The following is a 25,251-nucleotide window of genomic DNA, read 5'->3' as shown; positions in this document are numbered from 1 at the left end:
CTATAGGGCGGATGTTAAGGTCATCTGTTTCTATGGCCCAGGGTTAACGGAGGTATCGATTGGCCAGCATAACGACCAACTGCTTTTACTTTTCCCCAACTAATGTCAGTTATCCATTAAAGCTGGGTGGACTCAAAGGCTTCCTAAGATCCCAAAATTAAAAAGCCCTGTCTTAACCAGGGTTCAAACCTGTGACCCTCTGCCAAGCACTTTACCTCTCAGCCACCATGCCTCCTCAATAAACAGTGCCAGAATCTAATTTTTTTTTGTTGCTGAATTTGTCGATGTTTAATGAATAATGTTTTGTGTGACTGCTGCAGAAAGAACTGACTTTTTTTTTCTAATATCTAAAATACATAGAGAATGCTATAATAATTTTATAATTCTTGGGAAGGCTAAGTATGCCTGAACTTGGCTTGGCTACCTATGAATGGGGCTCGAGGTTCGACACCCGACTCGAGCAGAATTGTGTTTATTGAGCGCCTAAAGGCAGCCCAGAAAACCTTCTCCTAGATACAATTGCCTGGTCATGAGGTCTGCACTCTGGACTGTCATTTTATTGGTCACAGGTTGAAACCATGCTTGCAGACATCTCCAGACTTCCTGCAGAGGATTAGGCCTTGGGTGTAAAAGTGTAACAATCTTCAATTCTGAAGTGATATATCTGAAACATGTAAAACTAACAAAGAAAAACACTTTTTCTTGCCACTAGATTCTTCCTTTCACAAATACTCCACTATTGAACTGTCAAGAGTTCACATTATTGTTTTGACTAGGGTTGTTGTGTTTCTCGCTAGGGGTTTCACAAATACGAACAATTACAACTTCATACACTTTAATTCCAGATATCCACTCAATTAGAATTACTTATTATTAGCTAAATAAACTTCAACTCCTGATAATAACAATGAATAACTTTAATATTCAATAAATCACACAATGGCATTGATTCTCATATATTATTAATTCACAATCACTAGTCCATCAACTTTTCGAAATATATAAATACACAAACACCAGTCCAGGAAGCGACTGTCCAACCTTCCTGGACCGGGAGCAAGACCTCACTAACTTAACACACTCTCTCTTACATTCACCGAAGACTTAACCATTCAGTTCACAACACGTGCAAGACTGTTCACATTCACAGCCTGGGAATACATATACAAGGGGATATAACTATCATACCAAAATATTAAACTAACATTTATTCTTGACATACCTCTCCCTGACATGAACTAGAGTTGCATGGAGTGCGCTATATGAGAATTCAATTATGTTATTCCAAAGAATAAAGTTAAAAAGACATCTTTAAATAAAATAATGATTCTGTGCATTTTGTTTGACATAGGCTCATCATTTGAGGAGTCAGAGGCACACAGCGGAATTAAAGAGTTTGAGAACATGGCTGGACAAATAATTACTGGTAAAATAATAGATGGAAGGTAAGTTTTTTATGATTATATCAAATTTTGTTTCATCTCATCATTATTATAAATAGGGGGCACAGTGGCTGAGTGGTTAAGCAGTTGGCTTCCGAACCTGGTTTCGATTCTCTGTGAAAAACTGTGATTTTGATTTTCTGGATTTTGAGACCACCCAACTCTGAATGGGTACCTGACTTAGGTTGGAGAAAGTAAAGGTGGCGGGTCATTGTGCTGGCCACATGACACCCTGCTCATTAACCATTAGTGAAAGAAATAGATGACCTTAACATCATGTGCCTTATAGATCTCAAGGTCTGAACTGGGAACTTTTACTTAACTATTTTTATAAATTCAATAGTTTTGTTGAGAATGTTAAATGGAGACTTTTTTTTTGGAAAGGCCCAGTCTGAAAATACACAAAACAGACCTTTAAATAAAATATTTGTAATTATTGAAATAATTTATCTTAGCATTAGCACTGAGCTTTATGATTTGTTACTTGTATAACAACCAGGCCTGATAATTATTAAATAACTTATTCGATTCTATCAAAAATGTCTCAAAGAAAACAAGTTGAAAATAAATTAGTCTATATATATACATAGTCCATGTATTCTTCAACATTCTTTCTGCTTTATTTGTGTAACATAATTGTTTTCTTACAAATTTTTACTGTGCCTTGAATAAAGGCTTGAAAACAAGAAAGTAAACTTGTTCTTGTTTTGATGAAAAGTGTTTGTTTATCTTACAGTTTTACAACTATCAATGACGACTACTTCTCTGATGGTAAGTGCTACTCTTTAGGTTTAGTGGTATGTTTCAAATAAATGTTTCTTTTTATCATCCCGTTGAACATTTTATATTTTCTTCTATAAATAAAAAGATATGGGTAAATCTTTAAATAAAAGAACATATGGTGCTTTAATTGAATGATTTCTGACGATTGTTTTGTTGCTTCAGGAGATGATGACTTTAACCCTAACATAGGTCACCAAGATTCCAGACGTGCATCCAGCATTCGAAAGTAAGTCTTTAAATTTCATATCTTTTACCATTATCTTTACCTATCCCTTAATCTGTTGGACCGTTGGGGCACCATGCAAGATTCGTCAACCGCCTTTCTCCATCCCTCCCTGTCTTTTGCCTTAGTCACATATCACATGTAAAAAAAAATATCATATACCTTGTTTACTGGTTACTTTTGCTAAAGTTATTATTTGGAATAAAAGTATTTTAGTTTTTCTTGTTTCAGAAGTGCTATCTCAAAATTTTTGTGTGTGGTTTGTAGCTGCATAATTCCTTACTATATCACAACACTACATCATATTGGTCTCCATATGTGCTTAATTAGTTTGTAAAGGGTAGTCTGGTCCACATTTTGAAGTCGCTCGGCCACCAAAACGTTCTTGTTTCACCTCTTTCTCTCCCCATCTCCCAATGAGTGGGAACTAGGTTGAGAGGCCAAGTGCGCTTGAACTTGGCTTGGCTTGGCTACCTAGAAGGGGGCTCAAGGACGAGGTTCAACACCCGATTCGGGCAGAGTTGTGTTTACTGAGCGGCTTAAGGCAGCACGGAAAACCAACTCCTAGATACCCCCCCCACACACACACACACACACACTGGTCCACAAATGAGCTATAAGCATGAAAGTAGCGCTATATAAAAGCTATAATAATAATGAGTTCAGTTCTAGCAGCGCAGTTTAAGTTTTAAAAAAACTTTTTCTAAAAGAATTTTAATAGCACAATTATTTTTTTCTGTTGCATCCTGTGTGCGTTTAAAGTTAAGATAAATTTCTGAGGAAAGCTTTGTATTTTAAACATGCTGGAAAACTATACGTACAGTATTTATTTAAAAAATATGTAATAAAAAAACATTTGTTTTCAGACTTAACGCAGGCTCAAGATACAGACTATCACCAAGATTAACAAGTAATATTTTAAACTGAATATGAATAGAATATCATTTTAAACTATGTTCATTTATTGAAAACATGACCTCTAAAGTTGTACTTGTGATGTATGTCTGTCATGTTTCTTTGTATAGTTGAGATTAGGTTTTAGTTAGTCTTAGTATTAGCACTATTAATTCTCTTACCGCTCGATGAATCTTCAAGTTGAAAAGTGTAAACATTTTGTTTGTTTGTTAGTTTGTTTGACATGTTTCGGATGTTACTTTTGAGTTGAAGATAATCTACTTCCTAGTTCCAACCTCCTGCAGGAAGACAGGGGATGGCAGCGGGCAGAGTATGAACCCAGACTCATCGAAACAACTTAATAAAAATTTAGCTTGCATAACACACGACCTGGCAGCCATCCATCTATCTTTGTGTTTTGCACTGATCAATATTTCTTTTAATGATGAAAGTCTGTCACACACTTCTCTGGGCTATTGTATAGTATGGAAACCTTTTTTATTTTGAGGACATTAATGATAAAAGTCATATTTGTCTGCTACCTTTATTGGGGCATCGAAGAAGGGCAACTCATTTTAAATAAAATCTTGAATTAAAATATCATAGCTTTGAGGCCTTGAGATTTGAAACCAAGTATTAATAATTGTTTACCAAGACTCTTTAAAGTTAAACATAAATCACAGAAGTAATTAAAAAAATTTTTTTATCGTGTCATAAAGTAAAGATTTTTGGTGTTATATTGAAAAATCATAATGGTATAAAGTGATAAGTTAAAAGTCATTATCTTATATAGTTGTAAGGCTATTAAGTACATTGGAATCAAAGAAACTTAATTTTTTTTTTGTTCTTAGGACGTTTGAGACAGTCAGAGAAAATCTCTAAAACTGAATCAGATGAGAGTAATGGCCTCTATGTTAATGTAGAAGCTTTGCCAATACCAACCCTGAAAGATATAATTGATGAAATTAAAGAAGAGGATGAAAGTAAGTACATTTAAATTGTCTACTCACTTTCTCCCATCTAAACTTTCTTTTCATTAAGAATACTTCCAGGTACACACGTTAATACTACTACCTCTTCCAGTCCAGACTATTTTGTAAACAAATTAAAGTATTGTCTGAACAAAAACAATTACCTTAACTGATTTTTGTTCAATGTTTTGTGCGAAGGGTGGTCAAGAGGCTAAGTGGGCTTGAACTTGGCTTGGCTACCTATGATGGGGGCTCGAGGTTTGACACCCGACTCGAGCAGAGTTGTGTTTATTGAGCGGCTAAAGGCAGCACGGAAAACCAACTCCTAGATACCCCTCCCCCCCCCCCCCCCACACACACTGGTTGTTACGACACAAGACTCTTTGAAATAATAATAGACTCTCAGGTTATTACTCTATAAATACTTTAATATTACAACAAGTTATGTAAATACGAACATTTCATTTCTCTTCCTGTCAATCTCTCCTGGCTTCCCCTTTTCAACATCACTTCCATTCATTACACAAATTCGCACCATTATTCATGCACACCGTGCTGCGCTACGACCGTAACACCCCCCTTGTTTGCCAAGTTCGATGTACATCGAACGTCTTTTAAATATCAAATAAAATTATAAATCACTGTTCAATATAATTATATTATCTTCATTAATTCTCATTCTTTTAAACCAGGTAAAAGCCAACAACAAAAAACAACAACAACCTCCAACAGCAACATTACATATCACCATTCTCTACATTATTATTTTAGGTTCAAAATTACTTACATCCATCCCAATGTATAATGTCCAGGCTTCCCCAACGAACCAATCAGAGTAAATCTCATAATTCACAATTATAAACTATAATTAACTATGTAACTGTAATACTATATTTTACATTTCTAACAATGGTTTCATCAAATTCTCAATATAACACCATATATTAATATCTCGACACCTCACACATGTAACAAAGCTTCGTCAGTCCATACAGTCTTCGATTACATATACATGTAGTATGTGTATATTTACAAAATGTTCCAATCTGTTATAGATGTCTATTCATTACACTGCTATTCATTGTGTTCTCACCAAAATGATTTTACTGACATTATTCTTTTGATCAACCAACAGAAACAAAATTGACGTGGCCTAGCTCCTTTCCTTACTTCCATTTCTTTTCCTCCCTAGGTACGCTTGATAATGTGTCCGCTATCACATTGTCTTTCCCTGGTATTGTCCTGACCTCAAAGTTGTAATCCATAATTTGCAATGCCCACCTGGCTATTCTGTTGTTCCCTAGTTTATTTGTATTAATGAAGGCCAAGGGAGCGTGATCCGTCCATAGTTCAAATTTAGCTCCCATTAGGTAGAACCCTAATTTTGTTATACACCATACAATGGCTAGTCCTTCCTTTTCAATGGTGGCATATTTCAACTCAGCTGCGGTCAGTTTTCTACTCACATATAAAACAGGATGTGGGACACCATTCCATTTTTGCATTAGACAGCCTCCTATTGCAATGGCTGATGCATCAGTAGCCAAAATAAATTCCTTAGTATTGTCAGGTAATTTCAAAATCGGTGCCCCAGAAAAGAAAGTTTTAATTATGTCCAGTGCTTCTTGACATTCCTCCGTCCACACTATATTGTTAGGTTTTCCTTTCTTTGTTAAATTTGTTAACGGTTCAATTATTTCTGAAAAATTTGAGATAAATTTTCTATAAAAGTTGCATAGACCCAAAAGGCTTCTAATTTGCTTCTTTGTCTTTGGTACCTTAATGTCCAATATTTTTGATACAGTTTCTTCTAATGGTGTAATGTACTCATTTTTAATCTTATACCCCAAAAATGAAATTTCACTTAGGCCAATTTTTATTTTTGTTGGTTTCAATGTTAAATTGTTTTCTTTGATAATTTTAAAAACCTCCCCAAGGCTTTGTATATGCTCATCCCATTGCTCACTAAAAATGCATATATCATCTAAATAACAAATTGTGTCTCTTCTATGGCTGAATAATTTGGCCATCATTCTGTTAAACGTAGCTGGAGCATTTACCAAGCCAAAGCTCATCACATTCCATTGATATATGCCCGAAGGTGTCTTAAATGCAGATAATGGTTTAGCTTCTTGTTTTAGAGGTACTTGCCAGTATCCTCTTGACAGATCCAACGTGCTAAAAATCTTTGCATTTTTTAGCTTAGTAAACATTTCTTCTGCTTGTGGCATTGGAAATGGGTCAAATTTTGTGACTTTATTCAACTGTCGATAATCCACACACAATCTTAAGTTGCCACACTTTTTTTTAACAAGCACGACTGGTGCAGCCCATGGTGAACTAGATGGTTCTATCACTCCAAGTGTTAGTAGCTCGTCAATTTCCTTCTGTAATGTTTCTCTATGGTGTAATGGGATCGTATATTGTGGCAGTTTATTCGGTACTTTGCCGGTTAACTTGATATCATGTTCTATAATACTTGTTTTTCCAGGTAAATCCGTAAAAATATTCTTATACTCCTCAATTAGTGCCTTGATTTCTTTAGCTCTATCAAGAGAAACTCCATCCACCATGACATCCTTCCATGTTTGCCTACTTTCTGTTGCCACTGTCTCTATTGGTCTAAACCTTTCCTCTGTCTCCATTTCTTCCGTCACACAGGCACTCATTGTCATTGACTCATCCTTACTCCTTTCTTCACTTCTTTGTCTTGGTGTAAATTCTTTCAACAAATCCACATGAAATATTTTTAACATCGAATCAATGTCTATTTCATAATCCATATCGCTAATTTTCCTTGCTACTTTGTATGGTCCCAGCCAATTTGTGCCCGAAGCATTATTGTTATCCTTATGTAAGACCAAAACATCTTGTCCTACCTCTAATTCCGTCATTTTTCTATGTTCATTCACTCTGGAATGTGTTAATTCATTTCTCTCTAGCATCTGTCTATCCGCTTCTTCACATGCCTTTATAATCTGATTTCTAGTTTCTGTCACAATATCATAACTGTCATTAGTTACTATATGATCATGTGGGATTATCAAATCTTTCAATATTGTCATTGGACCTCGTGGATTTCCTCCATAAATCATTTGAAATGGTGAAAACCCTGTTATTTCATTACGACTCTCCCTGTATGCAAATAGTATTGACGGTATTGCCATATCCCACTCTTTGGGTTTATCATCCATTACTTTATATAATGATTTCTTTAGATTGACATTAAAACTTTCACAAGTGCTCTGTGGATAATACGAGGTTGTAAACCTTTGCTGGATCCCAAACATGTTCAAGAATGTTGTAGCCAATTGACAGTTGAATTGAGTCCCCCTATCCGACAATATTTCTCTAGGAAATCCAAATCTTGTAAACAACGTATATAATGCTTGTACTATATCTCTGGCTTCAATTTGTTTGAGTGGGATAGCTTCCGGCCATCTGGAGCACACGTCTATCACAGTTAGGATATAACGGTGACCCCTATTTGATACCACTGGCATTGGACCGATTAAATCAATCGCTATTTTACTAAATGGTCTATCTGGTACATCCACCCTTTGTAATGGTGCTTTTATGTTTCTTGCTCCTTTTCTAGAACATAATTGGCACGAAGTCACATAACTTTTTATGTCCTTATTTATTGATGGCCAATAAAAATTCTGAAATATTCTTAGTTTCGTTTTGTGTAGTCCCAGATGTCCTGTGTGTGCTATATCGTGTCCATTTTCCATTACAAGTTGCCTGAATTCTCTGGGTACCACAAACTGGATTACTTTTTTTCCATGCCATTCAATCTCTCTAACAAGAGTTCCTCTTTCTACATAGAATCTTCCTCCTCTACCTCCTTTCTTTGCTAGTTGGCGTAACTCTGGATCATTTTTTTGTTTTGTGATAAATTTTTCTTTGTTAAATCCTATGTCTTTGATTTCAATTGTTTCTGTGTTTTCATGTTGTTCTTCATCTTGCTCTTTTTCCTTAGTTGATAACTCGAACAACTTTGCCAAATCTCCTTCATCCACATCTTTACTACAGGATCGAGTAGTGGCCATTCCACAACAATTTTTCCAAACTGCTATCTCATTTTCCGTGCACTTCTTTATGTTTGGTATATTGCCAATAATCAAATCAATTTGATCATGGTCTATAACACATGCCTCTATGATCCCGGTATAATACGGTGTTTTAATGTTCACTCGGGCCACGGGTAATCGAACTGTTTTACCATCAAACATAATACATGCTTTGTTTTTTCCAGTATATTCATGATCTTCAACCAATTTTCTGTTTATTCCAACAATAGTGCTCCCAGTGTCCCTTATCGTTCTTGCAGCCTTATTTCCTACAAATGTTTGAAAACAATCTAGACTTCCCGAACTCGACAATAACGACAAACTTTGATCTCTTCCATTTCTTCTGCCGTCATATCTTCCCTGTCTGTTTCCTTGATATCTTCCTTGATATCTGTAGCTATTATACTGGCCTTGTCTACTATCTATTTGGCTCCTTCCTTGTCCTCTAAACCTATTCTGTCCTTCATATCTAAATCTTCTATTGTTGCTATAACTGTCTTGTGTTTCTCTAGCTCTATTAAATGCTACTATTTCTTCAATATCGCTACCTCTGTTTAACTTTTTTTCAGGATGCGCCACTTTGTAAGCCCTTATTAATTTTACAATCTCATCTACAGATTTTGGCTTTCTCTCCAGCAGGAATATTTTTAGTTCGTCCTGACTCTCATAAATGACTTTATCCAGCATAAGATATACCTTTAGTCCATCAAACGTCTTCTCTATTTTTGATGACTCTGTCCAATTGTCAAAGTAGCTATTCATCTTGTCTAAAAATGTTTGGGGATCCTCGTTGGTTTCAATGGTGCAATTAACATATTGTTGACGATAAAACGCCTCAGTTTTTCCAAATGTTCGTAGTAATTGCTCCTTTACTATTTGGTAATTATTCTGATTCATGCAGATCTTTGACGGTACCTCCGCTGCAAATGACTTCGATAACAAAAATGTCCATTTATCTTCAGGAAAAGCCAATTCTTTCATTTCAATTTCAAACTTCTTTAAGAAAATATCTATGTCTATTTTATTCTCATCAAACATTGTACCTTTATATTTTGCCAATTTATTTCCAGACACGTCATTTTTCTTTAAAGTACCTTCATCTTTAGCTTTTCCTTTTTTTATTTCCAACTTTTCTTTCTCTATGGCTAACCTTTCTTTCTCCATAGCTAGCTTCTCTTTCTCAATTTCTTTATCCGTAACTAATTTCTCTTTACTGATAGCCAACTTCTCTTTCTCTATTTCTTTATCCATGGCTAACTTCTCTTTCTCTATTTCCTTTTCCATGACTAACTTCTCTTTCTCTCTTTCTTTTTCCATGGCTAACTTCTCTTTCTCTATTTCCTTTTCCTTGACTAGTTTCTCTCTTTCTATTAATCTTTCTTGTACATATTTTCTCAGCTCTGCTCCTTCTAATTCCAATAATCTCCCTTCTTCTTTCAAAGCAACTATTTCAGCTTTATCCGCCATTTTTAATTTTTCTTTATCGAGTTATCTGACCATATCCATTAAATATATTTGATTCTCCTATACTTAATGTCTGGAAACAATGTTCCTATCTAAATGTAATGTAATGAAACAAACGTTTAATGTTATTCGAATACAAATATGTATCTTCTTCCCGGAATATTCTTCTTCCTGCTGGTATAACTGCCAATGCTAGTGTATATTCTCCGCCGGTGATATGAATCTTTCGTTGTTTGTCTATATGCCGTAGTCAGTGTACATCCGTTGGTCCTAAATAGGCACTGTTCTCCACCGTAGTCAAAATTCACTAGTGCTAATAATCGTACAAATTTCCATCAATATTGAATGTTAAAGGTTATTGTTGAGAACTATGACCCGCCAGACCAATGAAGATGTACGTTTTCACATTGGTGAATGTAGAGAATGGGCCGTCATAATAATTATAATGATATAAATCTAGATTTAAATGTTAATCCAATTGATTAATTCAGCAATAATGTTTTTAGTTAAGTTTCAACTAAAGGTTTATGTTTACCAGTGAGTCTAGTACATAGCTTTAGAGATTTAGATGACGCTAACTTTCTCAATCTTAATAGATCTAGAGATCTAGAGATTTTGTTACACTTTGTAGTACTAGTAATACCTCAGTAGACAGGAATTAGATACCGTTATAACGCAGGTCTTGCCTTTTCCGTTGGGCGCCACTTGTTACGACACAAGACTCTTTGAAATAATAATAGACTCTCAGGTTATTACTCTATAAATACTTTAATATTACAACAAGTTATGTAAATACGAACATTTCATTTCTCTTCCTGTCAATCTCTCCCGGCTTCCCCTTTTCAACATCACTTCCATTCATTACACAAATTCGCACCATTATTCATGCACACCGTGCTGCGCTACGACCGTAACACTGGTCTTTGGACCAAAGCGCTCTGAGCATGCTATAAGCATGAAAGTAGCGCTATATAAAAGCTATAATGATAATGAATGTAAAATCAGCAATTAGAGAATTAGAGCTTAGAGAATCATCAGCTTCTTAGTAAAATTAAAATTGTATACTGCCAAAGTGTTATTAGTACTCCCTATATTCTTGTTAGTTGAATGCTGATAGAAGAATTCACACCTTTGAGAGTTAATGCTACAGAAAACTATTGGGTATTATATACCAGGATAAGAAAACAAATGAGTTTTTACTATTACAAATCAACACTCTAGCTGGTGAAAATGAACTCCTCAATACTGTGAAGAGACAAAAGCTGAGTTAGTTCCTTCATATATTGTAAGACATCACTCATTTTCAAAAGTCATCCTCCAAAGCACAGTGGATGGAGCGTGAAGAAAGAGTCATCCAAAGAAAAGCTGGATGGATAAAAGAATGGGCCAGCCTCTCTTTTTGATATCCAAATAAGAACAGCTGATGACCAGTAAAATTGAAGGGATTAGGTTATGCGAACAGTCACAGCCCCCCTATGATGATAACCAAGGGACTGATGAGATGATGAAAAGCAGCTCAATTGCAGCAAAGTCAATGTAAACAAACTAGAATTTTCATTTTTTTCATTAAGAACTTAAATGTTAACTTATCCGGGGGGGGGAGGGGGTCCACAACAATAGTAGCATTGTAAAGCCTTTAACATATTGTTTGTAGAAATAGCTATGAAATACTTCACAACAAACTAAAATCGAATGTTTGACCAAAAAGTTGAGCTATTTGTTTAATTATTGACAATAATTTAGGAAAAAGAAATTGTGATGAATGAAAAATTTCTAACAGCTGACATATGTAGTGTCATGGCACGATTAGTTTTTAGTCATTTGTTTTGTAAATAGGGGAAGTTTTGACTTAGAGACATTGACACGACTAGTAAAAAGAAAAATAGAATTTGAGGAAGAATAGTGAAATATCAACCGATGTAAACAGACTACTCTTGACAGCTTTGGAGAGAGAAGGTTTATGAACGCAGAGATTTAGCTTGACGACATTTGACAGTTCCCTTTGTTATTATTATACTTCTTGTTCGACATTCACTATCAGTATTGACAATTTTTCGCTTGTTGGCCTTTCACCTGTTTACTGGGTTTAGTTATTTGCGTGTTACCTCCGTAGACAGCGCGGAAGCACCTAACAGTAGTGACGAAAAAAACATGAAGAAAAAGTGAGGAAAATCTAAGTATTGAATTATCTCAACTTCAGAAAACATGTTCTAAAATCTCATTTGATCTACTTGTTATTGACTAAAGTGACTTTAAAGTTTTTTTTGTTTTATTACATTTGCTATCTCTTAACAATATTTGTTATAAGTGATTGTAGTACTTTTTACTTTCAGCATCTTTCCAAGAAAGTGATGGTCATGTGACCCCCAGCAGCGAGACGCCAGGCTTGAACCTATCCTCTCCAGGTGCTTTTCATGAACAGTTCAGTTTTTTAACACAGTGAGTTGTTTTTTTTTCATTTCTCAAAAGTGTCTATATTTGAAGCATTACGTTTGACTGAGTCTTTATCAATTTGTTTTGAAAGGCCGGTGGCTGAATCGTGATAGTCCTGGGTTTGAATCATGGAGAAGACTGAGATTTTTTTATTTATTTTGAGATTATTAGGGCTCCTCTGGCTAATTCATCTGATATAAATATCTACAAAATATTTTCGGGCTACAGCTGTATAGTCACTTTAAATATCTAGAAGTTGCTTTTTGTTCTAAAATGATCAATTGTTTGTTTAGATCTGAGCTGTAGTTGTTTTATTATTAATTTTTTTGTTCAAACTAATGTCACTATGAAGAAAACATTTTGACTTTGACTTGAAACTTTCAATAATTCATTTAGATATGAAGAGCATTACTTCTTAGCCAAAACCTCCTACAGGACAGTAAGGTCATTGTGGTGGGCATAGTTTGAATCTGGGGACAATTGAGACAACAGTCCTGAGTATGGTGCATACCACACCACCAGACAGCATTGTCATTTGTAAACATGTGCCTATCATTCAAGCAAATTTTGTATAATCTATTTCAAGGGAGGCAACCAAACAGAAAAAGAAAGCAGCCAAGAAATCAACAGAATTACCTTCCTTGCCGGCTCTCTTCAACACAATGGAGAGGGATGTACTTTACTAAAATAGTAAACATTTCCACATGAGAATGAGATCCAATAGCAAAATAATCTTTTCAATTTTGACATTAATCAAAATTGTGTTTTTAGTAAGTTAAAGTGAGAGAATGTATCTGTGAACACTGTTAAGGGTGCAAGACTCTCAATACTGACTTGTAGATCATGATTACAATAAATGTTAGTTCTGTCTCAAAAGGAATTTCTATTATTAAATACATTTTACAGAACAATTTAAAAATGTTTAATACATTTTATATCAAAAAATAATAATAGCATTTGTCTTCAAGTTCCAAAATAAAGGAGTGCAGTACTTCTTGTGTCCACACAGTCCTAGCTGTGATCTACATACTTTGCCACTTCCAGCACAGACACAACTGTTTTCTGCCTTAGCTTGATTTAGGTTCTCTTTCCCCTGGCTATGTAATAAATCTGTAATAAGTCTCTTGCTGTCTCATTAGGAAGCATTTAACTGAACAGATATATCCATTAGTGTATATATTTTGTGTGGTGTCCTATAAATTGTTTGCTCTAATAATGCATTGTTATGTGTAGTGCAAATTGTAAAATTTACAGGTGAAATCATTTTTTATACACATTTATACAATTATTCAATAAACGCATGCATGCATACATAATAAACAGAAAAATGCATTTATGATTTCTGTTTGATACTGAAATAACAAAATAATGTTTTGTAATAAACACAAAATATCAACATATCCTCTGTTTTGAAAATTATAATGTTACATATTAATAATAATATGAATAATAATTATAATATGATTAATAAAACATGAAATATGCATTATTCATATATCTATTATTTTTTATTTTATTTTTATTTTTTTTGTGTGTGTTTTGTTTTTGTTCTATCTTTGTAATTTATTGCAGTTAAAAGAATGATTAAAGCTATTGGGATCAGCTTCATAATGATGTACATTAATGATACAAAATACTCATGATTATACTCAATATATTTAGTGTTTTATAAAACGATGTTGTGTGGAAGATTCACATTTTAATTTATGTACTAAAAAATTTTTTAAATTTCTTTTTATAACGTGGTGAATATTTTCAGATAAAACAAAAATAAAATGCAAATACTATCATTTGAATTTTGTTGTATATTGTACATTGGTCAATAAGATGTTTGACCAATGATGAAAATGTAATGGTAACATTCAATACAATATATTATAGCTTTTATATAGCGCTACTTTCATGCTTATAGCATGCTCAGAGCGCTTTTGGTCCAATCTCATTTGTGGACCAGTGGGGGAGGTAGGGGGTATCTAGGAGTTGGTTTTCCGTACTGCCTTTAGGCGCTCAGTAAACACAACTCTGCCTGAGTAGAGTGTTGAACCTCGAGCCCCCTTCAAGTTAGCCAAGCCAAGTTCAAGCGCACTTGGCCTCTCGACCACGCTTCCCACCATCATTGCTGTCCTTATGGTCAAGTTAAAATGGTCCTGTATTTTATATCTTGGGGGGAAAAAAACCCAATTATAACTCGGAAGATAGATAAGTGTAATACATCCAGACCTTTCAGTTGGGTCCGCTAGAATATGTTGTTGTTTTTTGGGCTAAATATACATTGGCCAATATGATAGCAAGTAGACATGTTCCACTTTCGTTAACATGTAGATCTAAAGTAACATATGGTCATGGAAAGAAACAGGGACTTAGATCCTGTTCAGTCCATCGCACAGTTTCTCAAGTTCAGAATTAACCCCAGAGGTATGAAAGGTTTTTTCCTCCAGTTAAGACTTAACCCTAGAAGTATGAAAACGGTTGCTACACCATCTTACTAAATAGATTTTGATTATGACTTTTCTGTCTTTTTGAAGAACTTTTTTTTTCATTTACTTTCTCTCCAGCTCGCTGCTACACTCCCCAGCATGTCTGATTGTAAAGAAACTTGTGGAAGACTTTGATGTCCATCAGTCTTGTATATGTTGTAGAAGTGTTTTAGAGTGAAGTCTGGTAATTTTGGTTTATTCTGAAGCCTGGTTGTTGAGTTTTATAGTGAAGTCCGGCTGTTAAGTTTTATAGTGAAGTCTGATGGAAAGAGTTTGATAGTGAAGTTGGGTAATTTTGGTTTATACTGAAGTCAGGTAGTTGAGTTTTTGTTAGTGAAATCTGGTTGTTAAGCTATATAGTCTGGTAGTGGAATTTTATAGTAAAGTCGGGTGGAAAGAGTTTTTTTAGTGAAGTCTGGAGGTTGACTTTTATTAACGAAGTCTAGTAGTTATCTTACATCAACTCACTCTGTCTCTCTGTTCATCTAGTAAAAAGGTTCATATAGTTTGTCCATCGTGGTTCAATGATGACCACTTTTGTCATCCAGGAGGCTTAGGGCTTTGCACTGGGAATCTGCCTCCTCGTGTGGCTGGTGAGACCTATGTGAGCCGAGCACACTGGGCAGGTTATTCCAGATTTTTTTTTTCCTTTGACGCTTTTCTTCTGCCAGCGCTGTTCTCTTGTCCTCTGCAATTTGTGCGCCAGTTTTCACAGCGCGAGGCCAATATGATGCTCTGTCATGTGGTTCTGTCTTTCCGGTGGCTGGGTCAATGCTGAAGGCTTTCCGAGAAGCTTTGATGGTGTCTCTGCAGCGTTGTCTTTGTCCACCTTGTGAGCAGCTCCCTTCTCTTAGTTGGCCATACAGGAGACGTTTAGGGATGCATGGGACTTCCATTCTGCAGATTATACAGCATTTATGAGCAGTATAGTTTTGTTTAATCTCTAAGACTGAAGATCATGCAAGTTTTCAGAATTCTGAAATCCGACAACAATAGATATACATGTTTTCAAGTTACATGAAGTTATTTTTCCAGTCTATATTTATTTATGTCTTATGGTTACACATCTTTCCATTTCCATTCCTAGGTCTAAAACTCTATTTCAACTCTAAGATGATAGAACTTCTCTTCGCAATGATAGTTTTATGCTTTAACACATGAACATACTAATTATCCTCCATTCATTTCATATTTTAATTAAATTAACATTCAAATTTGTTTTTTTTAAAGCATTTTTCATAAATTCGTTCGCTAGAACTGTAAAGCCGAGTTCCAATAGTTTCATTAATTCGCGTAATCTAATAGAAAAGGCCACGCATGCGCAGACCGAAATGTTACGAAACTCTCTTTTCCTAGGCCTAAAACACTATTTCAGCTCTAACAGTTCATTCATTTCATATTTTATTAAATTAACATTCAATTTTTTTTCTAAAGCATTTTTACATACATTCGTTCGTCATTATCTTCTATTTTGAAGTAACGTCTGTAACGTAAGATATGATAAGATTAGTGCAACTCTATACACAAGCCAATGTTTTCATAAAAAAATTGGATTCATGTCAATTAGCTATTTTTAGCTCCATTCATAATATTTTTTCATTCATGAATTCATGCATTCACTTTACTTATAACATTATTAGTGTCTTTAATCGTTTCTAATGCACTATATCAGTGATAACATTGGCAATACACAAACTAAGGCCCGCAAGACGCGGGCAGTGTCCGGCTAGTGTATATATATATATATATTGTTTTGCTGTATGCGCGTTTATGCTCAAGGTTAGGATTTACTAGGCGTTAGGGTTAGGGTTTGGAAAGAAATCGCCTCCCCCACTCCAAAGTTCTGTATCCGATAGTGGCTTGTCTTGACTACCTATGAAGGGGGGCTCGATGTTCGACACCCGACTCGTGCAGAGTGTTTATTTAGCGTCTAAAGCCTTCTCCCAGGATACCCTTTCCCTCCCCCACTGGTTCAACAAGTGAGATAGGACCAAAGCGCTCTGAGTATGCTATAAGCATGAAAGTAAGGCTATATAAATGCTATAATTATTGTCATTTTATTCTACGGTTAACAATTGTGTCAAGCAGCCAGCTAAACGACCGACGGCTTCACTTACTCCAACTAATGTGAAATACCCATTATTGTTTTATGGACTCAGGGGCACTCTAAAAATCTCACAATTAAAATCCCTGTCTGCATCGAGTTTTAAACCCGCGATCTACCAGTTGGGAATCCAAGTGCTTTACCACTTGGCCACCAAGCCCCGAATGTTAGAAGACGATACCCAAAATTGTAATATATATATATTAAAGTATTGAATGAATAATGCTTATATGTGGAAATACCCCTAGACCTTTGGTTTGTTCAAGATATATATTTCTGAGTTCTTTTGTCAAATTGAAATTTCTTTCTTTTAATGTTTCGAAAAATTACAACGGTAAAACTAGAGTTTTCCAGTGTGGCCAAAAAGACTATTTATTTTTTACCAACGATATACAGTAACTATTCAATTTCTATGAAAATCATTAGAGCCGTTTTTGAGATCCGTGTCCACACTTTGCCCAACCCTAAAGTTTCTAGGTTCCACGAACATACGATACACATCAACTGTTAAATTTCTAGGAAAATCGTTAGAGCCATTTTTAAGATTCTTGTCCAGGTTCCACCCACCCAGGTCCCAACAGATTCTTACATGAAATTATGATTTGAATTGAGGTATTGTAAACTCAGAAGGCTGCATTTCTTTAGCACAGAAAAAGCTAAAAGTTTATGGGCTAGAAAAAGCTGGTAAGCAGAAGAAGAAAAGTTTATCATTAGCGATACAGGTAAAGAGGAAAAAAACTTTGGATTCTATGAACTGTCCATTATGTAGAACCCGGTAGCTCACACATAAACCTCGCCATATCATTTCTGAAACTGCAGGTTATGTCATTCATTTTTCCAATGTAATCTTTCCATAAACACAAACAATGTTCAATTTGTGCTTTATTATTTGGCTCCTCTGGGGCCCACCTCTCAAATGGTAGAGCTACCCCAGTGCGCTGAAATGTCCAGGTTCCCTCTTTTAACTCGTCAGATCCAGCGATCAACACCATCTCTTTAACAGATGACCTAAGGAAAAAATCCTTAAGTTCGTTAAACTCGCTGTAGTCATCAACTTCCGCCAGGTAGCCGCCGAAAGCTTGACAGTATTTCATGGCCTCACCTGAATTTTTGTGAGGAAACTTGGAGATGACGTAGGATTTGTTGCTGTAGACCAGAGGAGCTCCAAATAACAGAGACCTGAGCGTGTCTATTCGTTTTTCAAGGGTCAACCACTCGAAGTGGCACATCTCTTGATGCTGTTGAAGGAGGGCCCCGTTGATGAAGTCCAGGTCTAGCGTCGGATAGTCGTTATTAAACTGTGCATCTGTGTTTTTAATGAAGAAAAAATAGAACAAATATCTATAAATCTAGATAAACCTTTACAGCAAGAAAATAAAATAAAAAAAAAATTAATAGCCTATACTTCCACTATACAACTTGAAAAAAAAAAGTATTAAAAAAAAATTAGCTCAAATCAGGTATCGAACTCGAGATTTTGAGAGCGTGGCCAGCAGGCATTGAATAGAAAGATGACTATGACAATTTATAGCCAAATTTAAACTTATTTCTTTTATACTTTAAAAATGTATAACGGCCAAACTCGAGTTTTCCCCTTGTGGCCAGGCCAACAAGCAAGTAAAACTTTTCTCAGCGATAACAACAACTGTTAAATTTCTAGAAGAATCGCTGGAGCCGTTTTTAAGATCAGCGTCCAGGTTTCTCCATGAAGTTCTGACTACTTGAATAGAGGTATTGTAAAAACAGTAAAGATAGTTTTCTAATCCAAATATGAAGGAGCACTGCAGAACGCAGTTCCAGATGTGACCTACATATGTTGCATCACCCAAAGAAGACAAAACCGTTGTCTTCCGGTGCTCGATATAAGTTTTCTTTGTGTCTGTTTTGTGCAATAGCTTTTCTGCATAACAGACAATAACACCTCTTTCCATTTTGCAGGCAATAATAATAATATTAATAATAATAACTAGTCGACCGGCGGCGTAGCATACGCCGCTATTTTGCAGGACGGCCATAGGCCACTGCAAACTATGCGACCGCATTGGGCCCCGCACTAATTCTAGGTGTATAAATTATTAAATTAAACCATATTATAACTTAAAACAGATTTCCCACGCCCTCCTGTCGAATTACCAGGAGCTCTTGAAAATCTCCCGAAACGACAAAATGTACGAAAAAGTCCTTAAAATATACGGAAATATATAGACAAAAAATGTCATTTTGGGGTGTCATTCAATATGGAAAACGCCGATCCTACGCGCAATAAATAAAAACGGCATTATGCATTAGCCATAATTGAAGAATTACTTGAGGTCAACAATTCTCAAAGATAGAATGAAACATTTGGTAATTCTTGCTATCGAACGTGATCTATGTAGGAAACAAAATTATTATGATATACTGTATGACTTTGCTACACGCAAGACTCGTAAAGTAATTCTGTACGTAGTAAAGAATGAATAAAATGCATAGACGAATTTATTTTCTAATACAAACTCTTAAATTTCACTTAGCCTATTATCCGCTTCCCTACCCAAACTTGGCCCCGCGAAATCCGTTTCGCATAGGGCCCCACAATGGTTACGTCCGGCCCTGCTATTTAATGACCTGTAAATATACATAGTAGATTTGTGTTAGTAAAATGTTTGCTTGTAAAATGTTTTACATGTTAGGATGTTCCTTCAGAGTTGACGATAGTTTACTTCCTAGTCCAAACCTCCCGCAGGACGAAGGGGAATGAGAGCGGGCAGGGTTTGAACCCGGGACTATCGATAAATCCAAACGACAGTCCAGCGCGCAAACCGCACGTTTAGGCAGCCATCCGTAGTGACCGATGAATACTTGTTCTCCCCACCCCTCCTCTTGTTTATCCGCAGAAATAAGAAAGTGGTATTTCCTTTGCTTCTTCTTACTTTTTCTCGTCCAAACCATGAAGAGAATTGTGTGTGTATATATATATATATATATATATATATATATATATATATATATAATAAAAAAAAATAATAATAAAATAATTTAATTTAATTTTTTAATTTTTAGAGCGCTGTTAACAAATAAAATGTACGCTAATGTTGTGATAACATCACAAACATAAACACGAGAGCTAAAAATAACAAACTAATCTAAAAAAAATAAATAATTAAATAGATAGGTCTTAAAGTTTTTCTTGGTTGTAGTGTAGCATGTTATCTGTCTGAGATCAATTGGGAAGGGGGTGAGTTTGGTTCGTGCACTAAAAAAGCCAGCAAACCGTAACTTTTGAGAGCGAAACGTGGCACCATAAGAAGGGTCCATTGGGCGCAGGTCTCTTAAGGAACATATGGAGTGATCAGTTCTTTAACGTACAAGGTTATTTCTTTAATATAGAGTCAAGTGTGAAATGTAGAGTAGCAATTATACACATAACACTGAACCATAAACTTATAAAAACAACAACTAATAAATATTCAGATAGACACAAAAATAAAGACATTCCCTGTTTCATATGCTAGGACTTATTTGTACAAATACTCCTTCTTCCCTATTGCTATTACAGCATGGAATGGGTTGCCAGAGTCAGCCAGAAAAACTTACGACTCAGCATAATTTAAGTCATTGATTAACATGCATGACTATGTTGACCTAGGAACACCCGTACGACGTAATCATCTTCTTTATTGAAGTAACGTCTGTATTTCATAAGATCAAGAAGATTAAACACTGTGTTTTGTCCCGTTATTTATGGTGTGCAGGGTGGCATTGTACTTGACAGCGTTACAACAGGATGAAACTTTAACAGTTCTATATTGATACGAGGTGTCGTGCGCATCTAGAGTTGCTTCTTGTGTCATGTTTCTCTTTTGTGCACCATAATGGTTTGTGCGTAGTTTCTAAGGACGCGCTATATTGGTGTCATTGCTCTGCTTGTTTTGCCTTTAGAATAGTTTAGATGGAGCTCTCTTTTGTGGTTTTCTTCCCCAGTGTTGGGTAAGTTAGTTTGTTGCGTTATTCTTCGCGGAGTAGTTTTTAAATCATTATTAACATAATATTGTGAATGGCGGTCTCAGGGAATGCGTATTTTTCTTGTTTAGGGACGCAGGCTTGGGACTCTGTTGTAGTCATGCCTGATTAACAGTGGTTTGGTTTGATATGTTCGTGCATCCCTGGCATTGAATTTTGGATTTCGCTTCGTGACTGAACCCTAACCCATGGCACCAACCTTAAGGTGTGCTATAGCTATTGTAAATTATTTGATTTTGTGTATTCGCTTTTGTGAATACCAATGCGACTTCATCATTCCTATCATAACACTTCATTGGTTAATTCAATTGCTAAACTTGCGCTCTTGTTGTTAACTAATGGAAGTTAACTTATCGTTACTATTACTATTGTTCATGTTGAACAATTGTCGTTATTGACTGCTCAGTTCATGGACATTTACTCGATGTTTAGCAAGTCACAGCATTATATGCTAGTACTTTTGTTTTGGTTTACACTGCTCAGGTGGAACCCTGGAAAAGCAATGAACTTATGTCTACCCCTAGATCAGCAACTCAAACTTCTTCTTCTAATCTCGTCTTGTGGCACAATTAATCATTGACATAGACAAGACATGAATCAATTAAAGTAATCAATTAAACAACTAATTACTAGCAAATATTTATTTTTAAATAGCTACAAAGGAAACTATTACTCCAGTATTCAGATACATGGCTACTTTTGTTGGGTTTAGTCCCCTTAAATAACTGTTATAGCTTTTTCTCCCTCAAACATTCTCCGTTCAAGCTGATACTTTAACAAAATATTTTTTGTTGCTAATAAAACATAATACGATTAACAAAAAATACTCAATTAGTCAATTAATTATTGTTAATTAATTATTTTGTTTGATATAGAATAAGCTAAATAGCTTCTACATTATTGGTAGATATAGTTTTAAGGAAGGAGTTCTTCCCCTTTAGATAAGCTTTGTTGTTGTCTTTTTAAAGGATTTGTTATATTTTTTTTCCAGCTGCTATAAAAAAAATGTATTAACGCCACTTCTTTTTAAGACATTGTAAAATGTGATACTATGTAAAATAAAATTTTAAGTGTATTTTAATGAAATATTGTTAAAACAATGGAAAACAAGACAACCCTAAAAATATTTTTTTCTTACAAAACATAGCTTAGCCTACATTAAACGTACTTGTACTGGATCAGTCATGTAATTAAATGTGTAATAGGTATAGGCTATCATTGGGAACTGTCTGAATTTGGACTCATGGCTCAAGTCCTTCTCAGGGTTCTCACTCTGCTAGTGGCGAGCCTAACAACAAGAAAGATTGTAGAATTATCTATTCTTTCTAGAAACCCGTCCTTTTTTTAAGGTTGTGTTTACTAAGACGACACATAAAGGAGACTTAATTCAGCTTAATTCAGTCAAGATAAAATCTTTTCCCAGATTTTGTAACCATACATATAATAGACATAAATGAACAGGGACCAAGTTTTTAAGAGAGAAAGTAGTGAATTAAATGCTACGAAAATAAGGGAATGCGCCGTCCGAGGCTCGAACCTGTGACTCTGGATTCGCCTAGCGATAACTCACTAAGCGAACTTAACCTCTAGACCATCGGAATGTCCAAAAAAAATTTTTCTTCTGATCCAGAGTCATTTCGCCCTTACCACCCCAGTGGTCAAAGGCCAAAAGTCCTAGCTAGCCCCTCCCCCACCTCGCAGCATCCATTCACTAACAACTTCAATAGAGCCGACACAGGCAGCCGTTAGGCATGTATTAGACAAACAATGGCTCTATCTAATTGTATATCTCTCATAATGACAAGTGGACAACATAAACACATTACATATAGAAGCTTCAGTGGGTAAGAGCAATTAACCCTAGGCTTCTAGAAAAAGTTTTCATATTGAGGAATATGGAAATGAAGCTCAAGTGTTGTATTCATATTATATGTAGGTCCAATTAAGTACCTTAATGTAAGTGATATCTTTTTTTCAATCATAATTTTCCAAAGACGTTCTAATTTTGTAAAGCACATTCAGTTATTTAAAGGTTACCATTTTTTATTATTATTAATTAAAATAGAATATAATTTTAAATACATCTGAAGTGATTTACTCACCAATGCAGCTAATAAGTTGAAATGTTGATAGCAGGACCAGCAACCGCGACATTTTTTTTTCTAGTGGGGTTTAGAATTATTGCAATATTAAGCAAAAGTCTTTGTATTTACTTCATTGATCACTAGATAGTATGCACGATGTGTTTCGGTACGTGAATTTAGAGGAAAATAATTCTAAAACCTTGACGGATTTTGAGTAGTTATAAATTTAAAACATCCTATTAAGCTTTGCTAGCTATATCCTTGTTCTGTATTGACATAAGAGGAGAAAGGACAAAGATATACACTTAGCGTGTTGAAGTGTTAAAAGAAAAAAAAATAATGCAAACTTGATCATCTCCCATCACTGTACTAAGAAGAACATATGTTATGTTTTAATATATAATCACTTGCATCAAATTTAGCATGTACTAAGAAGAACATATGTTATTTTTTTTTAAATATAATCACTTGCATCAAATTTAGCATGTACTAAGAAGAACATATGTTATTTTTTTTAAAAATATAATCACTTGCATCAAATTTAGCATGTACTAAGAAGAACATATGTTATTTTTTTTAAATATAATCACTTGCATCAAATTTAGCTCTCAAAAAGCCCGTGGAGTCTGGGAGCGCATGAGGGGCCCTGACCACACTTCCCCGATGTGGAGGCTGCCCAGGCCTGAGTAGGCTATTATAGCTCAGTGCAGTACAGGCCACAGTCCTTTTGGTTCATATTTCTTACGGTTACGGCCACACTTTGACTCACCGTGCTCCCCGCTGCTAGGAAGAAGAGGAGGTTGCGTCTCATTCATTTTGACTGCCCCAGACTTGCTGATCACTGTCTCAACAGGTCTGGGAAACCACACATTCTCAACCTGCCTGCGCTACTCAAAGCAGCAAGGTTTCTGTCCAGGGCTTTTTACAAGAGAGGATTTGAGCCTCTCAAGCCCTCAGTCAAATGGAGTTTGATGATGATGATCATGATCAAATTTAGCAGTTTTATTCTGGTATCCCAATGGGGATCTTTGCGGATACTTATATATATACTATACTATATATACTATATATATATATTGTAATAAACCTGGTGGTGGCACAGATGGAGGTAGCGGTGTGTTAGTAGTCAGCCGAAGCAAATCGCCCCAGGCCAGCGCTAGACGAGCGGTCAACCGTGACGAGCTACGACGGTCAGCTGAGACGAGTGTCAACATGACGGTTCGGGTAGGATCGGCATCTTGAGTAGAGCTCTGGAGCGTCACGAGGGATGTAGTCATTTGACCACCCAGAATGATCGAGCGACGTTCTGTCCGGTTCTAGAAGGCCATTAGGGACTCTATATAAAGAGCGGAGGTGTCGCAGTCAAGATGGTTCACTACAGCCCGGTTGAATACAGTCCGGTCGACTACAGCATAGTTCTGTGTGGTTCAGCGTCGTGGTTCTGTACGGAGCATTACGACAGTTCAGTGCGGAGTACTGTCAAGAAAAGTCAAGACGGGAAATTATGCTCTTTTTAAATAAGACAAAGTAAAGTTTATCAAATCAAACATTCATTTAATTTAATGAGTTCAAATCAACGATGGTATCGTCGATTAGGAGAGAAAGAGTAAAAAAAAACAACTTTTGTTAAGCAGTGTTAATTATTGTACAGTTCGTGTATATATATCATGGGCGTAGCCAGGGGGATTTTGGGGGTTCAACCCCCCCCCCGAAATGAAATCCCCCCCTCCGAAGAGGGGGGGGATCGGAATTTAGTGACTGATTTTTGGCTTTGACTTTGTTTATTTTAGGTGAGATTTTAATACTAAACCATCACTTGCCCCAGCACAACCAAAGGTGTTTTGAGTTTAAAACCCCCTACCAGGGGGTTCGAGTTTAAAAACCCCTACCAGGGGGGTTGAGTTTTAAACCCCCTATCTGGGGTTTTCGCAGTTAACTCCCCCTCTTCTATAAAACAAAACAAAAAAAAATGCAAACGAAAATCCCCTGATTCCAAGAGCATAGTTAAGGAAGATTTTGATTTTAAAACCCCCTCTAAAATTTACGATAAACCCCATCTTCAACATAAAAAAAGCTAATTACGCACTCAAAATGTTATGAGCGTAGCTAAATGGGTTTTGACTCAGTTTTAAGTTTAAATCCCACTTCAGCGGGGTTTGAATGTAAAAATACCTCTTTAATAATAAAAAAACAAAGCAAATTATACACTCAAAATGTTATGAGTGTAGTCAAAGGGGTTTTGAGTTTAAACTCCCCTCCAGTGGAGTTTGAAGCTAAAAAGTACCTCTTTAACATAAATAA

At 35.7% G+C, this 25,251-nt stretch overlaps 2 protein-coding genes across 5 annotated transcripts in view; one reads left to right on the top strand and one right to left on the bottom strand.

Moving 5' to 3' along the window:
* The window catches only part of LOC106080346 (transient receptor potential cation channel subfamily M member 2-like), a 48,170-nt gene extending 34,394 nt beyond the window's left edge, over nt 1-13,776 (top strand). For all 4 annotated transcript variants that reach the window (XM_056003819.1, XM_056003820.1, XM_056003821.1 and 1 more), the window contains 7 exons: nt 1,352-1,445; nt 2,179-2,213; nt 2,388-2,451; nt 3,315-3,358; nt 4,194-4,325; nt 12,184-12,289; nt 12,870-13,776. In XM_056003819.1, coding sequence (XP_055859794.1) covers nt 1,352-1,445; nt 2,179-2,213; nt 2,388-2,451; nt 3,315-3,358; nt 4,194-4,325; nt 12,184-12,289; nt 12,870-12,969 — 575 coding nt within the window. In that variant the 3' untranslated portion in view covers nt 12,970-13,776. The remainder of the gene's footprint in view (nt 1-1,351; nt 1,446-2,178; nt 2,214-2,387; nt 2,452-3,314; nt 3,359-4,193; nt 4,326-12,183; nt 12,290-12,869) is intronic.
* A 3,434-nt stretch (nt 13,777-17,210) lies between these two features.
* On the bottom strand, nt 17,211-23,079 carry LOC129921652 (C-type lectin 37Db-like). Its single transcript, XM_056003831.1, has 2 exons — nt 22,969-23,079; nt 17,211-18,170 (listed from the first exon to the last, which is right to left on the bottom strand). Exons 1-2 carry the CDS (start codon nt 23,018-23,020, stop codon nt 17,626-17,628), a joined length of 597 nt encoding a protein of 198 aa, XP_055859806.1. The 5' UTR covers nt 23,021-23,079; the 3' UTR covers nt 17,211-17,625.
* Between the last annotated feature and the right edge of the window lie 2,172 nt (nt 23,080-25,251).

Source organism: Biomphalaria glabrata, chromosome 11 (assembly GCF_947242115.1).
Source record: "Biomphalaria glabrata chromosome 11, xgBioGlab47.1, whole genome shotgun sequence".
Lineage (NCBI taxonomy): Eukaryota > Metazoa > Mollusca > Gastropoda > Planorbidae > Biomphalaria > Biomphalaria glabrata.
The sequence above is the reverse complement of the archived record's forward strand: the minus strand, read 5'-3'. Positions and strand labels throughout refer to the sequence as shown.

Coding starts and splice junctions, on each gene's coding strand:
- LOC129921652 (XM_056003831.1), bottom strand. CDS start 23,020: ATGTCGCGGTTGCTGGTCCTGCTATCAACATTTCAACTTATTAGCTGC. Junction 18,171..22,968: donor TCAACTTATTAGCTGCATTG/GTGAGTAAATCA, acceptor TTAAAAACACAG/ATGCACAGTTTAATAACGAC.